General features: G+C 41.3%; 1 protein-coding gene across 3 annotated transcripts in view; it reads right to left on the bottom strand.

Moving 5' to 3' along the window:
- FMNL2 (formin like 2) overlaps positions 1-25,215 on the bottom strand; it is a 311,735-nt gene that overhangs the window by 21,445 nt on the left and 265,075 nt on the right. For all 3 annotated transcript variants that reach the window (XM_082630361.1, XM_082630362.1, XM_082630363.1), the window contains exons 10-15: positions 14,547-14,621; positions 10,673-10,783; positions 7,957-8,106; positions 6,225-6,326; positions 4,170-4,482; positions 3,626-3,829 (exon numbers count right to left, since the gene is read on the bottom strand). In XM_082630361.1, the coding sequence (XP_082486487.1) occupies positions 3,626-3,829; positions 4,170-4,482; positions 6,225-6,326; positions 7,957-8,106; positions 10,673-10,783; positions 14,547-14,621 (955 nt within the window). The remainder of the gene's footprint in view (positions 1-3,625; positions 3,830-4,169; positions 4,483-6,224; positions 6,327-7,956; positions 8,107-10,672; positions 10,784-14,546; positions 14,622-25,215) is intronic.

Here is a 25,215-nt window from a genome sequence, read left to right as displayed (position 1 = left end):
CGGGACACGCCCTACAAGCAACTCCCTGTGCAGCCACCCTACTTTTAACTCTTTAAGCAAGACTAGGAATAAGCCTGAGATCAGAGCACAGGCCAAAAAGTTCTCTTCTGAAAGGCTGCCCTGACTCTGACTGGGGAGTTGGGGGGCTGGGTTAGCAGAGGCGGGGTCTATAGGTGACCACGATACGCACCATGTTCCCAGTGTTCAAGCTACAAGAAGTGGCTCTGCGTGGGTGGGTGGGTGTTCTGTGGAGAGAACCGATCACCAGAAGGAGGGGACTAGGAAAGCAGCACCCAGCAGCTTTCCCTTGTTCTGGGGAGGAGCCTTCCTCTTTCCCTCAGGATAAGTCTAAAATCCTTCTAGGGACTTCCCTGGCGGTGGTCCAGTGGTTAAACCACCTGTAACAAGACTCTGCGCTCCCAATACAGGGTGCACGGGTTCGATCCCTGGTTGGAGAACTAAGATCCCACATGGCACGGGGCACGGCCAAAAACAAACAAATAAAATTTTAAAAAACCCTAAAATCCTTCTAGAGTTGAGGCTTTAGATCCAACTTTAAAAACTAAACTAAAAAACATTCCTTTCCCCAGGGAGAAAGGAACAGGGCACCTGAAATCCAGGATGCCTGCTTAAAGGGCCATAACCTCTTCTACAGGTTCAACTAAAACATGTGGGCAACCCTGGAATCACAACAGCCAGCCAGCACCACACCTCCCCACAGACACAGAGCAAATGCATGGCTCGATGGGAGATGGGGTGGAGATGTCAAGGCATAGCGTGACCCACAGGAACACATGGCAGACACTCAACACACTCAGGGAGAAGCAACCTACAGAAAAGCTTGATTGGCCCGTCTTTTGTGGAAGCAGAAAGAACAAAGAAAATACAAAAGAAAAATTAGATACGGTTAGCGTTCAGCGGCTCAGCAGTCCACACACTCTTAGCAGAGATTCCGTACTTCTGGGACACATTTCACAAGGCAGCACAGAGCCAAAAATTCATTTCCATTCAGACCTGCCTTAAAGACGCCCTTATTATTTTATTTTAAAAAATAACTCTTTTTTAGAAAAGGGGGGAAAATGATTTCATTATAGTGCTGCCAAAGAGCCATATTGACCTGTGCTAGGTATTCCATAAGACATAAACACTTTTTTTAATGAAAAAATAATCAGCTGAAGTCCCAATTCTCACTGTGAAGTTCCAAAGCATATTCTTCCAAAGAGAAACAGCAAAGGTTACAGACTACCCAGGGGGCTGTCATTGATGACCTGACTGGGGAATGGGAACCAGGTTGGTCTAACAGATTTGAGGAGGTACGCCTTACACTTCAAATGCACATTTCACACTACTAATATATTCTGTATAAAATGCAAAGAAAAGTCCACAAGATAAACTCAGGGGACCTCCTCCTGGTCCCCTGACTTGGTCACCAAGAAGACACTTGCTCACTGCCTGCTGAAGAGATAAGACATCCAGTTGCCTGTGGATCTAGGGGTCTAGTGATGTCACAGGTTTCTGGCTTCCTGGGGGGCCCTTGGCATATCATCTCAGCTGTCTCTTGGATCTATGGGGACATCCTGATGCTGTCTGGACTCTTGGTTCCAGAGAGAGAGTGTTACTGAATACACTGGCAAAGCAACTCACAAAATGGGTTACAACCACTAAGTATTAACGGCCGAATTAAGGATGAGTAAGGAAAAGAGATTTAAGGCCTTGTAGAAACTGCCTGATCTCAAGCTATCAAAGACTCGTAAGGATTTTATAATCCTTATGTCTTGTAAAACACAACATCTTGTAATTGTTTAATGGACGCTTATGGCACTGAAGAGGAGTTCCTTCAGTCCCACATACAGTCCTTCAAATTGCATAAGACACAAAGGGGACAACTTTCAAATGTAGGAATCCTGAAGGGAGCACTGAGGGATCAGCTGAACACAGAGTTTCACACTGTAAAACTGAGGCAATCATTGGAGTCAACAAATTGTAAAGATTAAGTAGGAGGAAGAACCCAGGCAAAAAATTTAACCAGAGAGGCCAAGACTCGTTCAGAAGGGAGTCCTGGATGTGCACATCTGAGACTCTTGGCTCTTCTCTCCTCCAAGGCAGTTCTGAGGTCCAAGTCGGAGCCCAGGTGAACGGAAGTAGAGGCCGTATCGCACATTAGGTTTTGTCAGACAGAAAGGAAGCAAGACCAAAGGAGAGACGCGCTCATGGTGAGTGCTCCTGGGGGGCTACAGGGAAAGCCTCATCAGTGGGCCCAGGTGCACATGACAATGACACTATCACTGAAAACAGCCTGTTGATGTAACAGATTCCTAGGGCTCCTTAAGAGGTTTTCTGTTTGTTTACGTTTCAAAATCCAACAGTTTCATGATGACGCTCCTTTAACTTTTGTCCTTCAGAAGCAATAAAAATTCTAGAAGAAAGCGGTAGACGAGGGAGACCTTGAAAGGTCGAAGTAAGTCATTGGTTTACTGCCAACACGACTTTGAACAGGCATCTTGTTTGACAGTTTTATAGGAGCTGGGGTGGAAGTAAACACCACAGATCTGATGTGGAACATGTTTGTTACAGGTGGTTTATTGGTGTTGAAAAGGGCTTCAGTCACCAGGATAAATTAGTCCTAATGACTGGCTGGTAAAGCTGTTGATGGGATGGACACACTAAGAGATGGAGACTGGGAGATCGTTTACAGTTGAGACCATCATTTACACTTTGGGCAAAAGGCTCTGAAAACCACTGCAGCCTTGGAAATGAGACCATTAGAGTGCTAGTTCATCAGAAATAAGAGACCTCATGAAGGGACTGAAATGGTTGAGGAAGCAGAATTATCTGATGTCACAGGAACGGCTTGGCAAAGCTCAGAGCAATTCCAAACGCCAGGGAAACACTCCGTGACTGGGAAAACAGCTTGCGGTATTTTAGAAAAGAGTAAAAATTCATTTTCGTGAGTCAAAGATAAGAACTTATATTTCAAGACATTAGAGCAACTCTCTTCCTCTCACCCACACCCGCCCCGTTGTATTTCTGGTGAGGGAGGGATGCCGCATTCTCTCCTGGGCAGTGGAGCATTTCAAGGCAAGAAGGTACTGCTGGTGGCAACGCTTCCCTTTGAAGCTTAATTCCACTGTAGTGAATTGTGATGCCCTCAAATGCTCGGAAGAAACTCCTGGAAGCCTACATCAAGCAATTAACACAGAGAGGCATTTTCCCCTTTTATAGATGCCATCGAAAATAGCTTCAAAGAAAAGAGCCATAAGCACTGAAAGCACGCTGTGTCAGAGCTTGGACTGTCATGTTTGCTGAACCCATGAAAATGCACTGATCCCTAAGAAGGTAACCTGTCTCTCTTCCCTTCTCTAGGTGGGGAGAGAAAAGGTAGGAAGACGGTGTGAGATCAGAACTTCCTGTCAGGGAAAGAGTGACAAAGGCTACTGAAAGAAAAATGCCTCCTGTGCACAATTTCCCCTTTACTGGCTGCATTAGCAGGAATGTTCTTATATTAAGAGGAGACACATGTGACTTTGCAAGAGATCTGGACTTTGAAAGAATGTCCTGGACCCTCTGGAGGTCAGACAATTGAGTATTTGTATTAAATATCTGGGTCTTAAATCTGCACTCTTACCTGCTAATCCTGAGTTGAAAACCACTGTAGGTGAAGACGTCCCGGGCAGCGGGGGTGCAGAGGGAGGAGGGGGGGGCAAAGGGGGAGCCGGCACAGTCTCAGCTGCAGGACCCGGGAGAGGAGGTGGGGGCGGAGGGGGAGGCGGGGGAGGGGGCGGGGGTGGGGGGGGAGGGGGCATAGGTGGCGTGGCTGGACCATTTCGCGCTAGCAAAAGAAAAGAAACAAATCGACTTTGAAAACAGGGGAATGGTTTTTTCCTGCAATATGCCATGTGTACATAAAGGACCTGAAAACAAACACTGAGGAGGACAAAGGGTTTTCTCCCCAAAGACTACAAAAATGTCCTCGGTGACAAATGGGGAGCATTCTGCGCCATGTGTGAAATGAAGACGTATACGCTTCATCTCAAAAGGTAAAAGTTCTTAGAATCAATCAATAAAAGAACATGCCAACAGAAACAGACAAAGGACATAGATGAACTGTAGTAAAAGAAGAAGTAGAGATATCCCAATGCTCTACCTCAGCTCTCGCCAAGGCTTCCTACCTGCTTCAGGTGCGTCTGACGACAGAGGCAGTGGCGGGGGAGGAGGGGGCAAGGGTCCTGAGGCGGCGGCCCCCATCACTGGTCCCACAAAGTCACCCACCGCCACTTCGGACCCCGTGGGCAACGTGCCAGAAGCCACAACCGGAAGGATGGCGATGTCCCCATCCCCTTTCTTCTGAATTTTAATGGTCCCTTGTTTCTCCAGCTCATGAATCTTTTTTTCTAGGGTAGACTGTCTTTGAATGGCTTCTTCTTTCTCTTTGACCATTTTCCTTAATGTGTGAACCTGGGTATTTGCATCTTTGTAGATTTCCTGCAAAAAAGCCCATGGTCAAGAGTTGGTCTTCACGTGACATTCATGCCTATTACCTTTAGATTGGCAAATTGAGGATAAAGAAAATAACAAAAAAAAAGGAAAAAAGAAAAAGGATACTTATAATATATATATATACACATATATATATGAATTCTATGGAACTCAGCCAGAACTTATAAAGTCCCATTCGTTATCAATTGTTCACTGGTAATGCATGCAATACATTCTAGCAGTTGTTACTGTTGAGGTAATTCTTTCCATTAATAAATACAGCTAAGTCAGTTTTCCCCACAGGTGAAGAGGAACAGGGCAGAGATGACCCAAAAATAATTTTATAGCTGACTTGGGAGTATCCTGAGGGTATTCTGGTGGTGCAGCATATTTTCTTTTCACTTTTGTTAAAATTCATTTGTTACTCCTAGATACATATCAGCTAACAGTAGACAAAAGGTCCCTAAATCAGACTTGGACATAAATCAGACTGGGATTAAAAATCTGCAAATCATGGAATAATCCACTCATGAGTAACCAGGGGCTGACTGTTTTGAATGGATTTCTCTGGCCTTCACAATGCCCCCTTGACCAAGCTCAGGATAGCAACTGTTGTAACATTTTCCAAAACAGGCCAAAGTATCCCTCCACTAATTCCTTATTTCTGTCTAGGTTCTTTGCAGAAGACAAAGAAGTTACAATTTTCAATTCAAAGGCTGTCCTGGTTCCTTTTATAAGGGGTCCACAGAGGTTCCAGTGGAAGGATTTTATGGAACTCACTTGCTGGGCCTTACACACATGATCTCTCACCACAAACCTCCAGCAGGTAGGGAAACATTCTTCACACCCTGTCTATTATTAATAATCTGAGAGTCTGAACTTGAATTGAGTCCATATGCTACAACTCTGTCTCGATGGAGTGCCAGAAAATAAATTTCCTAGAGATGGAGTGCCAGAAAATAAATTTCCTAGAGATGGAGTGTCAGAAAATAAATTTCCTAGAGTTAACTGTAGGACCTGTCAGAATATCAAGCAACACACACAGACATGATAACCATCACATAAAATGTGCCATATCATTAACGGTCGTGTAAAGGCAAGCCATTTGCCTAAAAGCTCTCCAGGCATTTTGGTGTTTTTATGTTCAAGCACATGGATGGCACTCCATAAATACCTGACCTGTAAGGTAAAACAATGCTGAAGCCAAACAAAATGGCTGGAATTATCTGATAACAAAATGGATTGATTTTGCTTTTGACTTTTTTCTCTTTCTCTTTTTTTTTTTTTTTTTTTTTTTGGTGAATGCCAGTAGGTCTTGTCTATGTTGTGATTTCACCGTTTCCATGGCAACTACCAAATTGGTTTCAAGCAGAAGCAAAGAAATACAAAGAAGTCCAAGTCCTAAGAAAAATAAATAAGTGGCATGAATTAAATCCATGCTGTGTTTTTATTTCCAACCAAATGGGTGATCCACAGAATTCACTCAGACTCGTCCAGATGGGAAAACACTGTTGCTCCCAAAACCTGTGATAAGGAAGTAATGAAGCCCCAGCATTTGATTGCACACACATGTGAAGACATACCTTAACTATGTGTACTTTTCATTTGAGTTTCACCTCTGAAATGGTTCCAGTAAATATGCCGCATCCATGCCTCCCTCTGCTGTGAACATATGCGGGTCCTATATCTACTAGGCTAAAGCTAGAACACATTCCCTGCAGTGCCCACCTGGGATGGCTTACACTTACCCGAACAACATCCAGCTCCTTGTTCCTCTGCATGAGTTGCTTTTCCAGTTCCACGATCTTGGACATGGCTTCATTCTCTGTGTCTTGCAGTTTTTCTGACAACTGTAAAGTTTTGAAAGGGAAGATGTGTCACAACAAAGGATCATTCTCATCAGGTCCTTGGTTTTCAGAAAGTGTAGCTCAGAGACCACTAGGGGCCCATCAGAGTCCTGCATGTGTTCCCCAAGTTGTTTTCCGAAAATGTTAATATTTATAAGATGGTGCTGAATACATACTTGTTTCTAAGAGGAATTCATTTACAAGGGATCCTTAATAAAACCCATAAGTCAGCTCCTTAGTGTTTTGACATACACAGTGTGTCTTTCTCCATTTCTGCAGGGGCCAGCAAGGGTAGAGAATAGTAGGTGAGGGAGGAGGTTGAGTCACCTTTCCCCCCCTAAGAAAAGGCCATTAGGCAAAAGCTTTTGAAAACTGTTGACCCAGAAAACTTGGTTTTGTTGTTATAAGTCACCAGTTGAAAAAATACTATTGCTTGTTTTGACTCAAACTATCCAAATAATAAAAGTCATTTTGGAGGAGTAGTTCAAATAAACAGGTGGTTACTACAATAGTAGGTTATGTAAGTATGGTCATGCAATGCCACCTAAGGCTTCAGAGAAAGATGGGGTGAGCCATGAGTGAAAGTTACTTTCCACATAAGACTCTAAAATTGGGCAACTTCTGATTTCTTCCATCTCACTGAGAATAATCACACATAAAGAAAATCAGGGAGGCAAGGTGAGGAGGAAGAGTGGAGATTTACGCTGACCAAGTTCAGAATATAATATAAATATTTTAAGGGAAGAGACAAAAAGAGAAAAAGGAAGAGCCTATAAATGCTCTCCCTAAGCAGGTACCAACTAAGTCAGCACAGCACTTACAAAGGGAGGGGTTTTGGCAACTTGGCTAAACCACAAGCCATGAAGATGCCCCTTTTCAGACTGATGGGAAAAGAGGAAGGACATTAAGCACAAGTAATACTCTTAACTAAGAAAATGCAGAGAAAAATAAATGGACCATTCTAAGAGAAAAACCACATCCTTCCAAAAAGAGACAATTCCTTTCACAATCAAGGACACTTTCAATCAGAATTCAGTAAAAGGATGTGGTCCTCACAATGTTTGGGTTTTAAGACACACCATATTCCTGTTCATTATACTGAGAGGACACTTCTTGCAAGAAGAGGATATATGGGAAAACTTGCCGATTTCCTTGAAAATGCTACCATTGAGATGAAGCTATTTAGAACTTGAGTACCCATGAGGCAGGAAAGTGAAGACCCGCATCATGAGGACACTAGATCAGCCCGTCCACAGCTTGCATGGACATATTTGGTACAAGATGACTCACATTCAGAAGAAGACACTTCTTCACCAAACTTACATATTTTAGTTGCATTTCTCTTCAGGTAATGCCAATCTTCTAACTCTCCTGTGCTTATAACTAAGGTGGCCAGGAAATCTGGACGCAGCAGAAACTGAGCAGTGAACAAAGGCAACGGGTTCCACTTAGTTGTAAGTAACATACCTGCCTTCGTTGAAAGAGCCCAGAATGGCTTCTGATCACTCTCTAGCTCAAGTTGCATCTCATTCCTAGACTCCAAATCCTTTCGTTCACTGCCATAAAAGCTAACATCTGTTCTGCCTTGCACCTAGCTGAAACAGCCATTTTTCTTTTTCTGAGAGGTAGTTACATGAGAGATGTTTTCTTCCAGTTCTTCCACCCTCTCCAAAGCTGCATTCTTGGTTTCCGCGTCTTCCAGCAGAGCTCCCACATCAAACACATTGTCCAGGTAAGCCTGAATCTGTACCTGCAGCTTGTCACTCTCAGTATGTTTCAGCTTCTAAAAATCAAAATGCAGGAGAACGTGGTGTTAGCTTATCCGTGGAAACACAACATAATTACCCGAGAGCCTACATGTTTTTGTTTGTTCCTTCCAAGAGAGGTTTTTGTTGGTTGGTTGGTTGGTTGGTTGGTTGTTTTTTTGGCCACGTCACGAGGCATGTGGGATCTTAATTCCCCAACCAGCTATGGAACCTGGGCCCCTTGCATTGGAAGCATGGAGTCTTAACCACTGGACCACCAGCGAAGTCCCCCAAGAGAGGGTTTTGTATCTCATTCTCCTTAAGAGAACTCTGGAGTAACCATCTAAGAGGGTACCATCAGATTACTTTCTGGTGCTTACCCTCTCCCAAATATACACACATTTCCTCCCTAATCCTTCCTGTAGATATATTCCCCATGCAGATATATTCCAACCTAAAACATTTTTGATGCAGGTGAAATCAAGATAACAGAAAAATCAAAAGGGAACAACAGTCACAAGTAACATAAAACTTGAGGGGTATCTGTGTGGTAGAGGAGATTAGAGTGGGTGGTATCTTGCTTGGGTAGTGATGGTAGTTCTGGTTGAGGGTGAGGGGTACATGGGAGTTGAGGAAGACACTGACAGAGTATATTAGACTCGGGGATTATTTTAGCACTAGTTCCTAGAACCCATCCCCCATAATTACTTGGCTAAGACACTCCCCCAACATGAGAAGCTCAGGGCTCCCAAAGCACAGATCAGGAACCTTTCCCCCATTTGCTGCATTCTAGGGCCAGGCATCCCAAAGGAAGTCAACTAGCTCCAAGGTAAAATTAGAAGTCAAGTAAATCAGTCAATCCTTCTTACAAGTAGCATAAGTCATGTCTTTCCCTGGAGAGCAGATGAGTGGTTAGAATAATATCTGGCACATGGATGACGCCAATAAACATTTACTGAACAAGTTGATGATGACTTACAAGGTTGGGTTTTTATAAATTAATGAAGCATTTATATATTATATGCTTATGTTATTATTCTTCTAACCACTTCTATCAAAGTCTGGAACCAACAGACCAGTAAGTTAGAGAAATACAGAGTTTTTGGAAAAAATCAAATTTTTAAGAGGAATTCTACTCTACAAATAAATTCTCAGGAAAACAGATTTTCTCCTAGGTCTAATCTAGAATTCTACATCTTAGCTGTCTTGAAGAGAGTACGTTCCATCTTAGTTTATGAGTCGGAACCGAAAAAAAAATTCTGAACAAGGGCAAAGCCTAGAAAAGAAAATGAAGAAGCAGCTTAGCAGGATTTTTCACAAGATTCACAGTGAGTAACAGGCACTGATGTTACTACCTGTCATTGTATCCTGGCGCCTGAAATGAGCTCTGTGCAGCCACAACAAAACTGACCCTAAAACCCCATTAGGAATACAACCAACTTTCATTCAAATATTGCTACTCTCAGGGCATGTGGAGAAAGAGAAGAGAAGAACCCCGATTTCAAAGCAGGAACTGTTGAATACAATATTCTGTCAAAGATATTAGTCATTCTTTAAATAGGAAAGCAATTCAAACAAACTTTTCAATGGAAATATTCCATGGCTCCACCTGAGTAGAGTCTTTAGACAACATTAGGCCAGTCTACTCGAGGGCAGCCCAGCTGGTCTGATAAACAAGGCCATGAGCTCAAGAGTAACCAACTCTGCAATTCCACTTTGCGATAAACTGAGGGTACCGCCTGTGTAATCCCTGGCTTCACTCGAAAGGGAGATGGGCAGGTGAGCTATGGAGATGTTCAAGGGAAATACTTCTATTTTCTTCACTGTTAGAAACAGGCTTGAAATTGAGGTCAACAATTCTTGCCCCATTACTAGTGGCCTTTCAAATTCAAGTGGATCATTCCCTACACAGAAGGGAAAACAAAACTGCCTGAGTCAAAAGACAAGGGCACATCCTGTGCACACACAGCTACTTAAGTCTGTTTATGATTTTCACATCAACTTTGTTTTTTAGGCAAAGAAGTTCAGGGAACTGACTGAGCACTTCCGCAAGGGAGCAAGAGAAAGAGAAACTTTAGATCCCTCTTCTCTCAAGAACTAAAAGCAGAATTTCTAAAGACACAAACACTTTAAGCAGAATTTAACAGCTACATGAGGAAGTCTCTAGTGTCCACTTCCTCATTATTTTTTGATGCTCCAAGCATTATTCATTACTCTACAGCAGTCTTGGTTTGACTTTCCCTGCCCAGATAGAGTCCACAGAGTAAAAAGAATGCACATTGCCCAACAGCCCAGATGAAGGGTACAGTGAGACTTGACCCAGACAGAGCTCAAAAGGAGAGGAAAGCTGTAGCAAGGCTCTAAGAGGTTATTTGACTCCAGTACTAAAAGGTTGCTGGCAGAAGACAACGTAAGGCCCTAGGAGGTCTGCAAGAATCCAGCTTCTCTGACAGATCACATCACTCAGATTGGTTCTTTTAACTAGCACTACAGCACCTGATTGCGTGGAGCCTTAAGTGTTCTTTGGTCATTATGGAAGTGCATCTTTGAGGGTAGGCAATAAATCAAGTCTCATAATGGAACTAAAGTTACAGCTATACTTACATCCAAGTATTCATCCAGGCCTAACTTGGTAAATTCATATTGGAGGTGAACTCTGAAATTCATGTCTTCTACTGAATGGACTACAATATTAATAAACTGCATAGAGGCCACCTGAAATGAAATTGTCAACAGGTTAGATGAGCTCCAAACTTGTTTTCTCAGTTTAATCATAGTCATATATTTTCAATTTCACACATCTAAGCTCACTTACCAATTTCCTTTTCCTTTGTTTCATTGGGTGTTTAAAAACATTTTACAATTTTTAAAAATTCAAAAGTTATAGAGGTACCACAATAAGATACCACTTCATATCCACTAAGATGCTATCATCAAAAAGAAAGATAATAACAAGTGTTGGCAAGGATGTGGAAAAACTGGAACCCTCATCCACTGCTGGTGGGGATATAAAATAGTGCAGCCACTTTGAAAAGCTTGATAGTTCATCAAAATGTTATTCAGAGTTACTGTGTGACCCAGCAATCCCACTCCTAGGAATATACCCAAGAGAAATGAAAACATACATCTGCATAAAAATTTGTACACAAATGTTCATAGTAGCATTATTCATAATAACCAAAAAGTAAGGGGAAAAACCCCCAATGTTCATGAACGGATGGATTACAAAAATGTGATTCCATTCATGTGAAATATCCAGAATGGGAATATCTATAGAGACAGACAGTAGGTTAGCAGTTGCCTAGGACTGGGGGTGGGAAAAATGACCGCTAATGGGTACAGGAATTCTTTGGGGGCAGGGGAAGGAGGCAACAAAATGTTCTAAATTAGATTGCAGTGATGATTGCACAACCCTACAAATACACTAAAAATACACTGAACTGAACACTTCAGATGTGTAAGTTGGATGGTGTGTTAACTGTATCTCGGTAAACTGTTTTTAAAAAGTCTTATAGGCATATAGAACACACTCAGTTATTACCAGTACACTGTAGGAATGTGGTTATTATTACAACGAAGAACATTTAAATCACCTGTAATCACACCACAAGGTGATCACTTCTAAAATTTTATTGTGGGCCCTGCCATACCAACAGGACAGTAACAGAGCTTCTGACCCATCTTTCCATTTTAAACAATCAACCAGTTTCTATTCCATAAAAGCCTTGGATTTGCTACATTCTCCCCACAACTGCATCAGTGGCTTTGATCTGCCACAGAGAAAACCAGTCCCCAGCTTAGTAAATAACAGAACAGAGTTTAACATATCTATTTTGTTTTCAGTAGGGACAGTTAGTTTATTTACAGTGAAAATATCTCACTAATGCTTTCCCTCTGTGGTTACCCAGAGACTTGCAAGGAGGTATGACTGTGGGACGCACATTCACACTTACTCTGAAAACTGCCTCGCTCTTCCTCTATCCCCCAAACCCCACTATTTTTATCTTGTTTAAATTGTTTTTCTTGAGTTAGATTCTTCTTTGAGTATATGTTATCCATTGGGTATCTGTGGAAGATGTTAAACTCTCTAGGTTACATGAGAAATCTATCACCATTTACTAAAAAATTACATCAGTTGCTATGGCTCAATAAGCTAAAAAAGATTTTGTCACTTTTTTGTTTTCTTTTGCCCACAAAAAAATAAATAAATACATAGAAAGGTCTTGTGCTACATTTGAAGCATTTATATTATGTTTTACATGGAATATGTTGTTAGGGAAGTTGTGCAACTTAACTGCATTCCCAAGACAGTTTATGAAAAGCCTCATTTTCTGGAAAAAACAAATATGGCTAGATTTTGGCATCTTTCCATTTCTCTTCTAAAGCAGGTCTAAGTGATCTATTGAGTGTTATACTATGCCAAAGAGGCAACTATTTGCTAGATGGCACATGACTCGAGCACATATATATACTCGAGCATACATACAGTATATCCATATACTAACAGCCTCTAAATAAGATTCTCCAATGCATGTTCATAGGAATAAATGAACCGACAGGAAATATGCTCTCATTTGTCAACAGTGCAGGTGTTGTAAAGGGCTTAACATCATTATAATTTCAGTAGAAACTCGAATGGCAGAGAGATCTGGTAGGTATGATAAATGAGTGAAGTGGGCCATGTGTAATACAATAGGGAATGGTGTGGACTGTGACAGACTGGAAAGGCTATCTTCAGACTTAAGGAATAGGCACAACTTGGCTCCAGCAGCTGATACTCTATGAACAGGGACCTAGCGTTATCAGAACTTTTTAGTTCTCAGGAAAATCAGAAATCTGTAATTTAAGGCACAATTTTCAAATTTTTTAATGGAAGGACATCACTGTCAGACTAAACTCACAAGCCTGTATATATGTTGGCTTCAGCCTGGGAGGCTCCAGTTTGCAATGTCAGCTCTAAAGGAACAAATAAGTTCCCCCTATGAAGGCAGAGGAAAGATCCTGGTCAGGTGAGCCAGGGCATGACTTCTTTACATATTTGTCACCAGTGCAAATGTTAGCCTTAAACTCTCCAAAAAAAATCCCAATAACAAGAACTAAAACGTCAATGTAAAAGTATTCCTTGTTTCAAATTTATTTTTTACCTTTTGAAAAAGTATGTATACATATGCTTTATGGAACAGAAAAGCTCTATAAAAGATTTCAACCGATACTGATTTGGGAAGGGGCTGAGGACTAGGAAGTGTATAAAGTGTGAGGACCCAGAAAACATGTTTCATATAAAAGGGTTAGAAATCTGCAAAGCTATGTTCCATGTTTTATAATCAGTGAAGCAATTCAAATGAAAACTGCCTGGCATCCCAAGCACAGGTTTTAGAAGACTTGATGACAGAAGAACTGAACAGAACATCTGCTCCAGGCTAGAAGGGATCTGGGAAATTAAGCCCAAGTAAGGAATCTCCTGGGTCCAGAAGTTTCCAAGGTCAACTGAATTAGGTCAAAGAAAGCAGACCTGGGTGTACTCAAGGGTAATCTGGCTCTGGAAATTCTCTACAGTGGATTCCACCTTCAGTCCAGGATTAAGATTTAGGTACATAGATTCAGAAGTGCTCCAACTCCTTTTGCTTTTTGTACCTGAAGATGACAGTCCTGCCTCTGAATCACACATTTTTGCATGTGATTTACCCTGCTAAGGAGACCTGCAGTATGAACACACCCTCACAGAATTCTAGAGCAGGAAATCAAGGGAGGAAAACAAATCACTGCTATGTATTAATTTGGGGGATATATACCGTCAGTTCTACAAACTGAAGCACTTCAGTCTTTGAGAATACAGTCTGGAGAAAACCACTGGCTGGGGTGTGCAAAAGGCAGAATGGTTAACATTCTTGGTTTCTAATTTAAGGATTCTTATGAGCACTACTGACAGCTAAAGCTGGCTCTTGCAGGCATTTGTGCCAGGTGTTAACTTCCTTTTCCCAAATGCATGGCTTCACCCTTTGCTATAAATACAGTTGACCCTTGAACAACATGGGCTTGAACTGTGTGGGTCCACTCACATGCAAATTTTTTTCAATAGCAAATACTAGGTACTACACAATTCACAGTTGGTTGAATGTGCGGACACGGAACTGTGTAAGCAGACAGCCAACTGTTAAGTTAACAAGCGGGTTTTCCACTGTAGGGAAGGTCAGCACCCCTAACCCCCCACATTGTTCAAGGGTCAACAAGAGTACTGTAATCAGTACTTTTGGCCTTTACTATAGTGTATACATAAAGAATAAAACTGCAGATACACGCCATAAAGGTAAAATACAGATTAAAAGAGCAAGTCTAAATTGGATCGTTAGCATATTATACTCAGTTTCCTATCCTTTATAACATATATGTATGTATAATATATAAATATAAATGGATTTAGGAAATAACTGCTAAAAACTGAGTTTGCTTTATTGAAAGTAGTACTGAAATAACTCACCATAAAATCTATGTTATTGTCCTCATTTCTGAAATGTTCCATCAACTTCTCAAAGCGCTGTTTTTCTCCACAAACCTGAAACACACATTATCATCATGCATGTGAAATTTCAAACATAAGCACTCCAAAATTAGATGCAGAAAATTTAGCATTAATAATTATTTCCAGAACATCTTTTTTTTTTTCCTCTCTCGCAGGCTATTTACTTCTCTTCTTATAGTTAACACACAAATAGCAAAGTGAGCCAGGACCAAAGCTCACCCTTGGTTTCTCTTGCATGTTCTCTTGCTATTTTGAAATCCATACCGAATGTGCTCTTTTTTCACTAGTCATCTTCGTTTGTCCCACCAATCTTTTTAGCTGGCATTCAGAATCCCAGAATGTTGCTTATGGTTACAAAGAAAAAAAAAAAGACCATACTTTTCCTTTTTACAAAAGTACTTTTGAAACAGACATGCTAAAAGATTTTAATAACTTTGTATTTAAATTATTTGAGAAGCAGATTCAAAATGTTCATATCATGTCTAACCAAATCAAATAATTTTAAGCATAAACTAGAACACAAAAACTCTGGGAGACTATCTAACCCATTCAAGGTGGGTACAGAAATTCACAGTAATTTGTAAAGCAGCACTCCAGAGGCCTGAAATACACACATTCAGCTTGAATTAATGCTTTTGCTGAACAGGTGAAATAAGCAGATAAAATACTGTGAACTCCAGAGCCACAAGGTATTCTGCTTATACATGGAATTAAATACATGAGTTAAGAACACAGAGTCAAAGAAAGATTTGTACCAAATAACGACTCTCTGGAGACTTATGCCCCAAAAAATCAAAGGATGAACTTTAATTCTTTCAGTGTCTTTGTCTACCTTTTTTGGAGCAAAGTCCTAAACTCACTGGTTGATTCATTCCACTTTCAGAAACTATTTACCCGGACACCCGTGGGCTCCTTGTTATGTCTTAACATTTTTTGTGAATTTATCCAGGTTTCACATGCTTAATGAAATTTTCTGATTCCCTTTGTGGTCTTAGGAATACTCAGGCCAATCCTAAATCCTAAAGATTTCTCCTAAAATGATATTTCATAATGCTATAATGCAGCCATTTAATTCTGTCATGTTAAATTCTGTGTGTTTGTGTGTGTGTGTGTGTATACACATACAGACACATACATTTTGGTGAAGAGAATGTCCAATGAAGGTAGGAATTTTATGTTTTGTTCCTTACTCTATCCTCAACATCTAAAACAAGGCTTAGCATGTTGTAAATTCTCAATATTTGTTGAATTGCACTGAATAGAGGATAAACAAGAAATTATGTTAAAATACTCCATTCCATTATGGTTTATCACCAGATATTGAATATAGTTCCCTGCGCTACACAGTAGGACCTTGTTGTTTACCTATCCTATGTATAATAGTTTGCATCTGCTATATTCAATATCCAGTGATAAACCATAATGGAAAAGAATATGAAAAAGAATGTGTGTGTGTGTATATATATATATATATATAAATAACTGAGTCACTTTGCTGTACAGCAGAAACTAACACAACATTGTAAATCAACTATACTTCAAAAAAAATTTTTCTTAAAAGAAAAGAATACTCTTAACGAAAGGGTAAATGACTTACTACTACTCCCCATGACGTTTTAGAGCGAAACAAGAAGCCTCAGACCTCCGTAGCCAGGGACTACGAGTCAGTCTTTAGTAGTGGTTCCCGTGCCTTAACCGTGTGCTGGGAATGCTAAGGTGCAGCTCCCACCTTTGAAGGACTTCTAGTCCCAAAGCAACTTAATTTTCTCAACAGATTCAGACCACAGTTTACTATATTCTGATGACAACTCCCCATTTATCTATATCCACCTAAACAAAAAATAATTATAGAAGATAGGAACAGTGCATGGGCCGGGTCTGGAGGAAGGAAAGGAGGCTCCAGAAGGCAGAGTTTAAAGGAAGCCTTTAAAAGACATGCGTGTCCAATCCCACGCCAGAGAACCCAATGCAGGAGGCCCAGGTGGAGCTGGGGTGACATGGGCAGGTACATTTGCAAAGTACTACGGACCATTCTGATGCTCTGCAAAAGCTGAGAACCAGAGATTTAAAGGATGCCATGTTCAGCCCCGGGGCCCACCAGCCCCTCTGGAAAATATGCACAAGTTCCTGGAAAAAAAGCCTTGTTGAATGGGGCATGGAAGTGCAGGACCAGCTCCCTAGACCATGACATCAGTCACATCTTGTGCCCAAAGGCATACATGTCTCTAGCCTGCAAAAAAAAAGCCCAATGGGTGAAAACTGGCAAGGCTTGGTATAGAAAAGGTTAGAATTACAACCTAAATTTTCTTTAAGAGAAACCTCAACATAAGAACTTGTTTCCCAGCAGGACAATTTACTTCAATCTGTTTTGGAAGGTGGGTAGTGACAGGAAAAATCAAGAGAGGTGGCTCTGGGTGTGGGGACAGCTACCAGCTCTCCTGAGAAGCAGGCTGGGATTAATGTTCTGTTGAGCAGGTAGGCACTCACTGAACCAGGAGAGGCAGCGTCCATCAGTGAGCAGTGACGATGAAGACAATTCCTAGCAGGGCAAAGCCTTCCAAATCAAAGAATGTCAGAAACCTGCAAAGTACCCTGGGGAGTCTGGGGCCCTCAATTTATGAATGAGACTGACACCCAGACAGATCAAATATCTCCAACTTGATGAAACGTCCACAAAGAGGTGAGAACCAGGTCCCCAACTGCCAGCCTGATGTTCCTTCCCTCACACAGCCCAGAATGTTAGATAAACATATTCAAGATGATAGTAAAAGCACTCCAGAGTTATCTGAGACACCAACAGAGATGGAAAATGTTATTATTAAAAACCGCAATCAGTGCTCGCTTCGGCAGCACATATACTAAAAACCGCAATCAGGGACTTACCAGGTGGCACAGTGGTTAAGAATCCACCTGCCAGTGCAGGGGACACGGGTTCGAGCCCTGGTCTGGGAAGATCCCACATGCCTTGGAGCAACTAAGCCCGTGCGCCACAACTACTGAGCCTGCGCTCTAGAGCCCACAAGCCACAACTACTGAAGCCTGTGTGCCTGGAGTCCGTGCTCCTCAACAAGAGAAGCCACCGCAATGAGAAGCCCGCACACCACAACGAAGGGTGGCCCCTGCTCGCTGCAACTAGAGGAAAGCCCGCACACAGCAACGGAGATCCAACGCAGCCAAAAATAAAAATTAATAAGTAAAAATTTTAAAAAAACCACAATCATTCCATCAGGCATGCACTTGATGTCCGTGCACCTGAATCTCCCATGGAACTTCTAAAAATGGACGATTCTTAGGGTCTAAATCAGGACACACTGAATGAGAATCTCCATGGTTAGAACTAGGAATTTGTGCTTTTAAATAAGACTCAGATTTGTTGGACCAGCATTTAGAAACCAGTGGCTTACACAATAGTAGACTAGCTGATTTAACCCTCAGCCTTTCTGACTACCAACTGTAAACTGGATAGCTACATCATTAACTCCACAACTCATTCAACTTCCAATTTAACTACACAAAAAGGAAATATAGTTACTATAACTAGGTGTCATAGGAATGCAGCAGGGATTGGCCCACTGTCCCTGCACAGGTACAATGAATAATAAGGTTAACTCCCGAATAATCAGGGATTGTGTCCAGGACATTAAGGAAAGTGGATTTTATATAGCCGAGGAAAGCACATGTGGGCAACAACAAAACTACTCAGATTGTTAATAGAAAGAGATGGCATCAACTCCAGAACAAGCAATATTAGATTAATTTTAAGCTGAATTAAGATCCCAAAAGTCACAGTACTAGCCTGGTAGATAGGACTGAAATAGACATTAAGAGGAGCCTTGAATATATGCCTTTCTTTAGAAATCCCTCATTCCGTCAACAGACAAATGCATGCTGAGAACATGTGCTATGAAACAGAGTATTAAATACCTTTAATCTTTAAAAATAACAGACTTCAATGTCTTCCAATTTATAGCTCCTAGGAACTTGGTGAAAATGATCCAAATACATAAAACAACACATTGCCAACACAGATGCCAGCTTGGGGAAACTGTGAAAGATTGACCTCTCTCCTCATCCACTGTAAGAACTAGAAGGGCCCCTCCTATCAGCTCCACCAAGCCCTTCTCTGTAAAGGTTTAGACTGCTCAATCTCAACTAATGAATTCAGGGTGGTACTTTCTGACACTGATCTACAGGAACAGCATGGATTCCCAGGGGCCCCTTCATTTCTGCTGGGGGAAAAAAAAAGGAAGCATACGAACAAGATTAATAATTGTTTCTATGTTACTTTAGCAATCATTAAACCAGAGTATACTACAATCCCACAGGAAATGGGAAGATGTGTTTGGGGAAGGTTGGTAAAAGTCGTGTCCCACATCAAAGGAAAGTTGTCCTAGCTCATACAGCTCACATCTGGACCACCCCTGCACACTTGTTTCAAATAAGATCATCATGGCTGAACATGCCTCTTCCCTCCTTTGAAACGGCCTCATTTAGAAAATCTGATGAGGATGAAAGGAACAAGACACTGATCCCGAATTATTTTCCAAATCTACACAATGGCCTTCGGGGGGTGTTCTCAAGGCCTTCATCAAACGTACAGGAGAGCCAGGAGCATGTTTGCATGTATATATTAGTGTACATTATAAACTGCTGCATATAACTTCCATCTGCCAACAAAGACCAGACAATATATGATCTGAAAACTTTCAAGTAAAACAACTGTACTATTGCAATTGAAACCTGTCATTTCTTGACTTTTCTCTTCACTGGTATTTCTCATTCCCCCACTAGCTTTGACATTGGTTTCCTATATCAGTAACAAACTCCTATATCACTGGAGTAGGGAGGGTAGGGAGTGAATTTAAGAGACACAGCCATAGAAGGCTGAGCAGAGACTGGAGAGAAGCCTACTGCATCAGGAATTAGACTTCCACAGCCAGGGCCACCAGAAATGAAGTCAACAAGGCAGAAAGAAGTATATGCTTTGGAAAAGCATATATTCTACTGTAAACTTAAGAGGCGCCTTCATGTATAAATCATTTATAAATCAGTCTCATGTGAATAAATTCACTGACCCTAATTAACAGTATGTCAAGTGAAAACACTCAGGCTGGGATCAATCCTGGACCACTTGTCTGCAAACACAGGCACCCATCTACCCATCCCTGTGGGGTCCTGCCTAACACATCCAGCCCTCTTTGCACCTTTAAGCTCTAACACTGGTGGGGGGTGATGGGATATGAGGGCAGAAATGAGTCTATGTGGAGTATTAAACAGGGGACCATAAAACCTAGGTTACAAGTCACAGTACCACCATTACCGCACTGTGAGCTTGGGCAATTCCGTGAACTTCCCTGGTTTTCACATCCATTGATTTGAGAACCTTAGATTATACTGTTGGTTGTGAAATCCTTTTCTAGGAAGCTGTAAGGGTTACAGAGCAAAGTGTTGGGGGTTCCAAGGATGGGGGCGCACCAGGGATGGGGGTCCTGGCAGGGGCAGGAAAAGCACAAAGTTCTTGAGACTTCTATCCTCATTCATCCAACTCTGCATTATTATATTGAGTTGCCTGGTAAGATTTCTTCTGGGGGACAAAAAAGATTCACTGAACGTTTTCATTGCTAATAAAAGTTTGAAAAAAATTCTCTCACTCGGTATCTTGAAGCTCTAAAATTCTAATCTAGTCATGGCAATATAGCATGATATTCCCAAGCAGACTGGCCTGGATGCTCTACACAAAGCAAATTTAGAGAGATGCACTCGGCTCTGCAGGCCCTGAGTACCAAGCTTGAAGGGCAAAGCCCTATCTCACGGCATCTTAGTTCACTCGCTTGTGAAGTGGATAAATCGTGCCCTGCCCAGATAAAACGGGCCACACCCAAGGCAAGCAAGATACATTTTCACTTCAAGGAGAGCTGAAGCAAAAGCACAGCTCCTGCGAAAAAAATAACTCAACCCTGTTCTCCACCATCTGTGAAAGATATTTCTGACCAGTGTCCCAAACCATTTGGATAAACCGGAGGCTCTGGATGCAAAAGAGGCAGTGGCTTAAAGCGTCTCTAAAGGTGGGCAGAGTTTAGGGGATGATTTCCCTAAAGGCTAACAGCGGAGAAAAGATGGTTTTACAAAAGCCTTGTGATAAAGAGTATTATCTTGCTAGCCAGATGTTGACATGAACAACAGACTGCCGGTCCTTCAGCCATCTCTTCAGTCCCCTTCAAGGTTAGTGACTGTCTTTGGCTTCCCCCAGCAACAGCTCCCAGGGTACCCCACAAAGTCTGCAGCCAGACTGAGGCCTGACTTACAAGGTGGCTATAAAATATGCTTCAGGGTTACTTACATAAAAATTAAAGGCCCCTCGCTTAAGTGTTTCCTTCTTGCCCTGTTGCCTGGCGCCTGCCTCAGTACTTTCTTTTTCTCTTCTCACAATAGGCCCCTATGATCCGCAGGGCTCCCTTCAGGAAGGCACCGTTTTAAAGGCACAGTCTATTATGACTGATTATAGACTACCCCTCTCAGGGCCTGCCAGGGAACAAGAGTTCCATTTTCTTTTTGGGGCCACATGAAGTAAACAGTTATTGCACCGTCAGTCCTAGGGGAAAGCATCTTTTACCTTCTATCAGGAGCACCGGCAGTCTATGGATTACTGACGCCATGGTGGCTCAACAAAACCACTCTTCTGGGGTGTTCTGTGGTTGTCGGGGTCTATTACCATTTCCCCTGAGGTGACTAGACATTTCAAACACAGACACTGGGTGGCTGCCGTGACACAGGCCGACCACTCCGACCTGTTGCTGGCTCTCCCGTCTCCTTGGGATTTAAAAGCAGAAATGTTCATCAGATTAAAGCCTTCTGAAACAAAACAACCTGATCTCACTCCACTGAAATAAAAACTAGCGAAAGCTAAAGAACAATGTATTCTACAATGGATCCTGCCTCCTCCCTCATAAATTAATAAAACATTTGTAACAATCTTGGGCTGGCAGACATCTGATTATGAACCAGAGGCTTCGTCCACATAATGCTAAACACCCTCATGAAAACTTACTTTTCCAGATGTTTCCAAATATCCAGATGTTTGGCATCAGGTACACAAAGCATCCAGATGACTGTTGTACTTCCCATGCATATATTTTGCTGTACTGAATAAAGAATCCTGACATAGAAGCAAAGGGCTAGTAAAATCCCCAGGGGATAACTTGTTGACACACCACACCTTAAATGAGAAATGCATTTTTATCACTCCCCTTAAAAAAAGATGGCCTTCATTAAATTCTAGAGAGTAAGGCTCCACAATACAATTCCTCATCAGTGACCTCTTTCGGAAATATTCCTAATGTTGGACTTGAATCTCTCTGGCCTCACTGCAAGACTCACATCTCTTGGTCATCAGTAAGGATACAGATTCTTACTGTAGGCTTCTATTCCTACAGGAAGGCCAAAGTACCTTCTAGTTCTTCAAAAAAGGCTGTTTATTAAATTGGTAAATGACGAAGGCCTTCAGTCATCTCTGGGACAACTTGCCAGTCAGATCCCTCAACAGTAGAAAAAGGTCTATTTAACACTGATTTATTACATTCATTTTTTCCTCTCTACTTTGCCCTTTGAACACATACTCAATTCGGTCAAGCAAGGCAAGGGAGGGGACACAACGACACATTTCTAGTGGTCATCACGTGTTCACTAAACCACAGCAACAGCACATGGTAGGAGCTGTGTAAACCCTGTGGCATTCCCACCACAGACCTTGGGACCTGCTCAGGAGGCAAACGTCAACCCATGCTCTCTCCTCTTGCATGAATCACGACAAATCAAATTAAATCAAACAAAGATGTGCTAAGAATTCAGAGGGCTCTTTGTTTGCTAGATCAAAGACCTCAGTCCACAAATAGGCAAACGCCTGAAGCTTGTCCACGGCTCCCTCCTCGCTCGCATTTCATGTCTCTTCTACGTTCTCCTGTGCTCTGCCCCAATCCTGGGTCTTCATCAGGAGGACCCTGCTCTTAGCTCCCTGTAACCACCTCCACCCGGCCCACGGTAACAGCAGACAACAGACTGGGGCGGCATTTCCTCAGGTGGGGTGTTTGAACCCTGAGGGCCCCTGACCCCCATGACAGGGTCTGTGAGATCAAACCAATTTTTATAATAATACTAAGATGTTACTTGCCTTTTTCACAGAGGTAACATTTGCAGTGGTGGTGCAAAAGCAGTGGGAGGAGAATGAAACTACGGGTGCCTTAACACAAATCAAGGCAGCAGCACCAAATTATATCAGTAATCACGGTATGCATCACAGCCATGCATGCTCAGTTACTGTTTATTTGTTTACCTTTTAAAATTAAAAAAAATTTTATATTTTAGCCGCACCGCTCATCACGTGGGATCTTAGTTCCCTGACCAGGGATCAAACCAGCACCCCCTCCATCGGAAGCACGGAGTCCTAACCACTGGAACACCAGGGAAGTCCCTCAGTTGTTTTTTTTTTAAAGCCAGTTTCACTTAAGAATACCCTTGATAATGCAATAAAAAGCATTAATTATATTAAATCACAACCCCTGAATACACACCTTTTTAATATTCTATATGAGGAAATGAGATCCCTGAATAAAGCACTTTTGCTGCATATAAACATACGGTTGTCTTGAGGGAAAGCACTTCTGTAATTATTCTAGTTGCAAGATTAACCAGCCACTTTTTCATTTTTGTTTGAAAGAATGACTGACTAACTATTTAGACTCATATACCTGGCTGTCATTTTCTTCAAAACTCAATGAAATGAACCTTCTACTTTAAAGGAAACAATTGACAATATTTGTTTCCAATGATAAAACTTAAGCTTTCAAGAAAAAATGAGAATTTGAAAAACCTGTATCCGCCATGAGCTTAACACAGCTTCCTACTATTTAAAGACTTTTCTAATAAGATTGGTGGCAATAATAACGAATGTGATTTTTAAAACTACTGCATTACAAAATGTGTCAATATTTAGGTGATCTGGATAATTCAGAGAATTGCTATTTTCCAAGTGACCATTGCATATTGTTACAAAACTATGCATACATTCAACAAAGTGGAAGATAAGCAAATAATTTTAATGTAAGAGAGTGTAAGAAGTTCATTAATATGGTTTCAGATTCTACTTTGCAACTCACTTTTAAGAAACTACTACTTATCCAATGTTTGTATAGTATGGTATCAAAATTGAATATCCACTATTATCTGAAAATGCTGTTTAAAATAATTCCTTCTCCATCTGCATATTTTCATGGGGCTGGATTTTCTTTGACTACTTCAACCAAAACAACACAAGTGACTAAATGCAGAAGCAGACATGAGCATGTAGCTACCTTCTATTAAGCTAGACTCTAAAAGATGTATAAAAATATAAAATAATGCCACTATTATAGACTGAATTGTGTCTCCACAAAATTCATGTTAAAGCCCTAACCCTCAATTCAACTCTATTTGGAAATAGGGCTTTTAGGAGGTAAGTAAGGTTAAATGAGGTCATAAGGGTGGGGCCCTAATCCAATGGGATAGGTGGCCTTATAAGAGGGAGAGAGATCTCTCTTTACACAGACACACCTAGAAAAGGCCATCTAAGCACACAGACAGAAGGTGACCATCTGAAAGCCAGGAAGACTACCATGCTGGCGTGGGGACTTTCCTCTATAACTGTCAGAAAATAAATTTGTTGTTTAAGCCATCCAGTGCACGGTATTTTGTTATGGAAGCCTGAGATGACTAAGGCAACCACTATTCTCACTGATTACTGGTTTCCTTTTTTTTAAGTTTTAGAGAGCAGGTGTTTTTTTTAATAGAAGAAGTTAACACATAATGAGTTTATTATGTTATTTTAAATGAAATTAAAAGTTTATCAAAATTTTATTTTAATTTCTAATATAGTAAATACCAATGCATAACTTGCATTAACAAAAACTTTTGGGGGTCTTCAGTAATTTGTAAGGATGTAAAAAGGAGTCCTGAGGCCAAAAGTGTGACAACTACTGGACTAGAGAAACTGCCTCTTTATTTCTACAAAGACAATAAATTCTTTTTTTTTTAATTTTTTAATTTTATTTTTTTATACAGCAAGTTCTTATTCGTCATCAATTTTATACACATCAGTGTATACATCTCAATCCCAATCGCCCAATTCATCCCACCACCACCTCCACCACCCTGTGGCTTTCCCCTCTTGGTGCCCATACGTTTGTTCTCTACATCTGTGGCTCAATTTCTGCCCTGCAAACCGGTTCATCTGTACCATTTTTCTAGGTTCCACATATATGTGTTAATATACAATATTTGTTTTTCTCTTTCTGACTTACTTCACTCTGTATGAGTCTCTAGATCCATCCACGTCTCAACAAATGACCCAATTTCGTTCCTTTTTATGGCTAAGTAATATTCCATTGTATATATGTACCACATCTTCTTTATCCATTCGTCTGTCAATGGGCATTTAGGTTGCTTCCATGACCTGGTTATTGTAAATAGTGCTGCAATGAACATTGGGGTGCATGTGTCTTTTTGAAGTATGTTTTTCTCTGGGTATATGTCCAGTAGTGGGATTGCTGGGTTATATGGTACTTCTATTTTTAGCTTTTTAAGGAACCTCCATACT

The sequence above is a fragment of the Mesoplodon mirus genome, assembly GCF_964341445.2.
Source record: "Mesoplodon mirus genome assembly, chromosome: 8".
Classification (NCBI taxonomy): domain Eukaryota; kingdom Metazoa; phylum Chordata; class Mammalia; order Artiodactyla; family Ziphiidae; genus Mesoplodon; species Mesoplodon mirus.
Note: the sequence above shows the minus strand (reverse complement) of the source record. Positions and strands in the feature narration are given on the sequence as shown.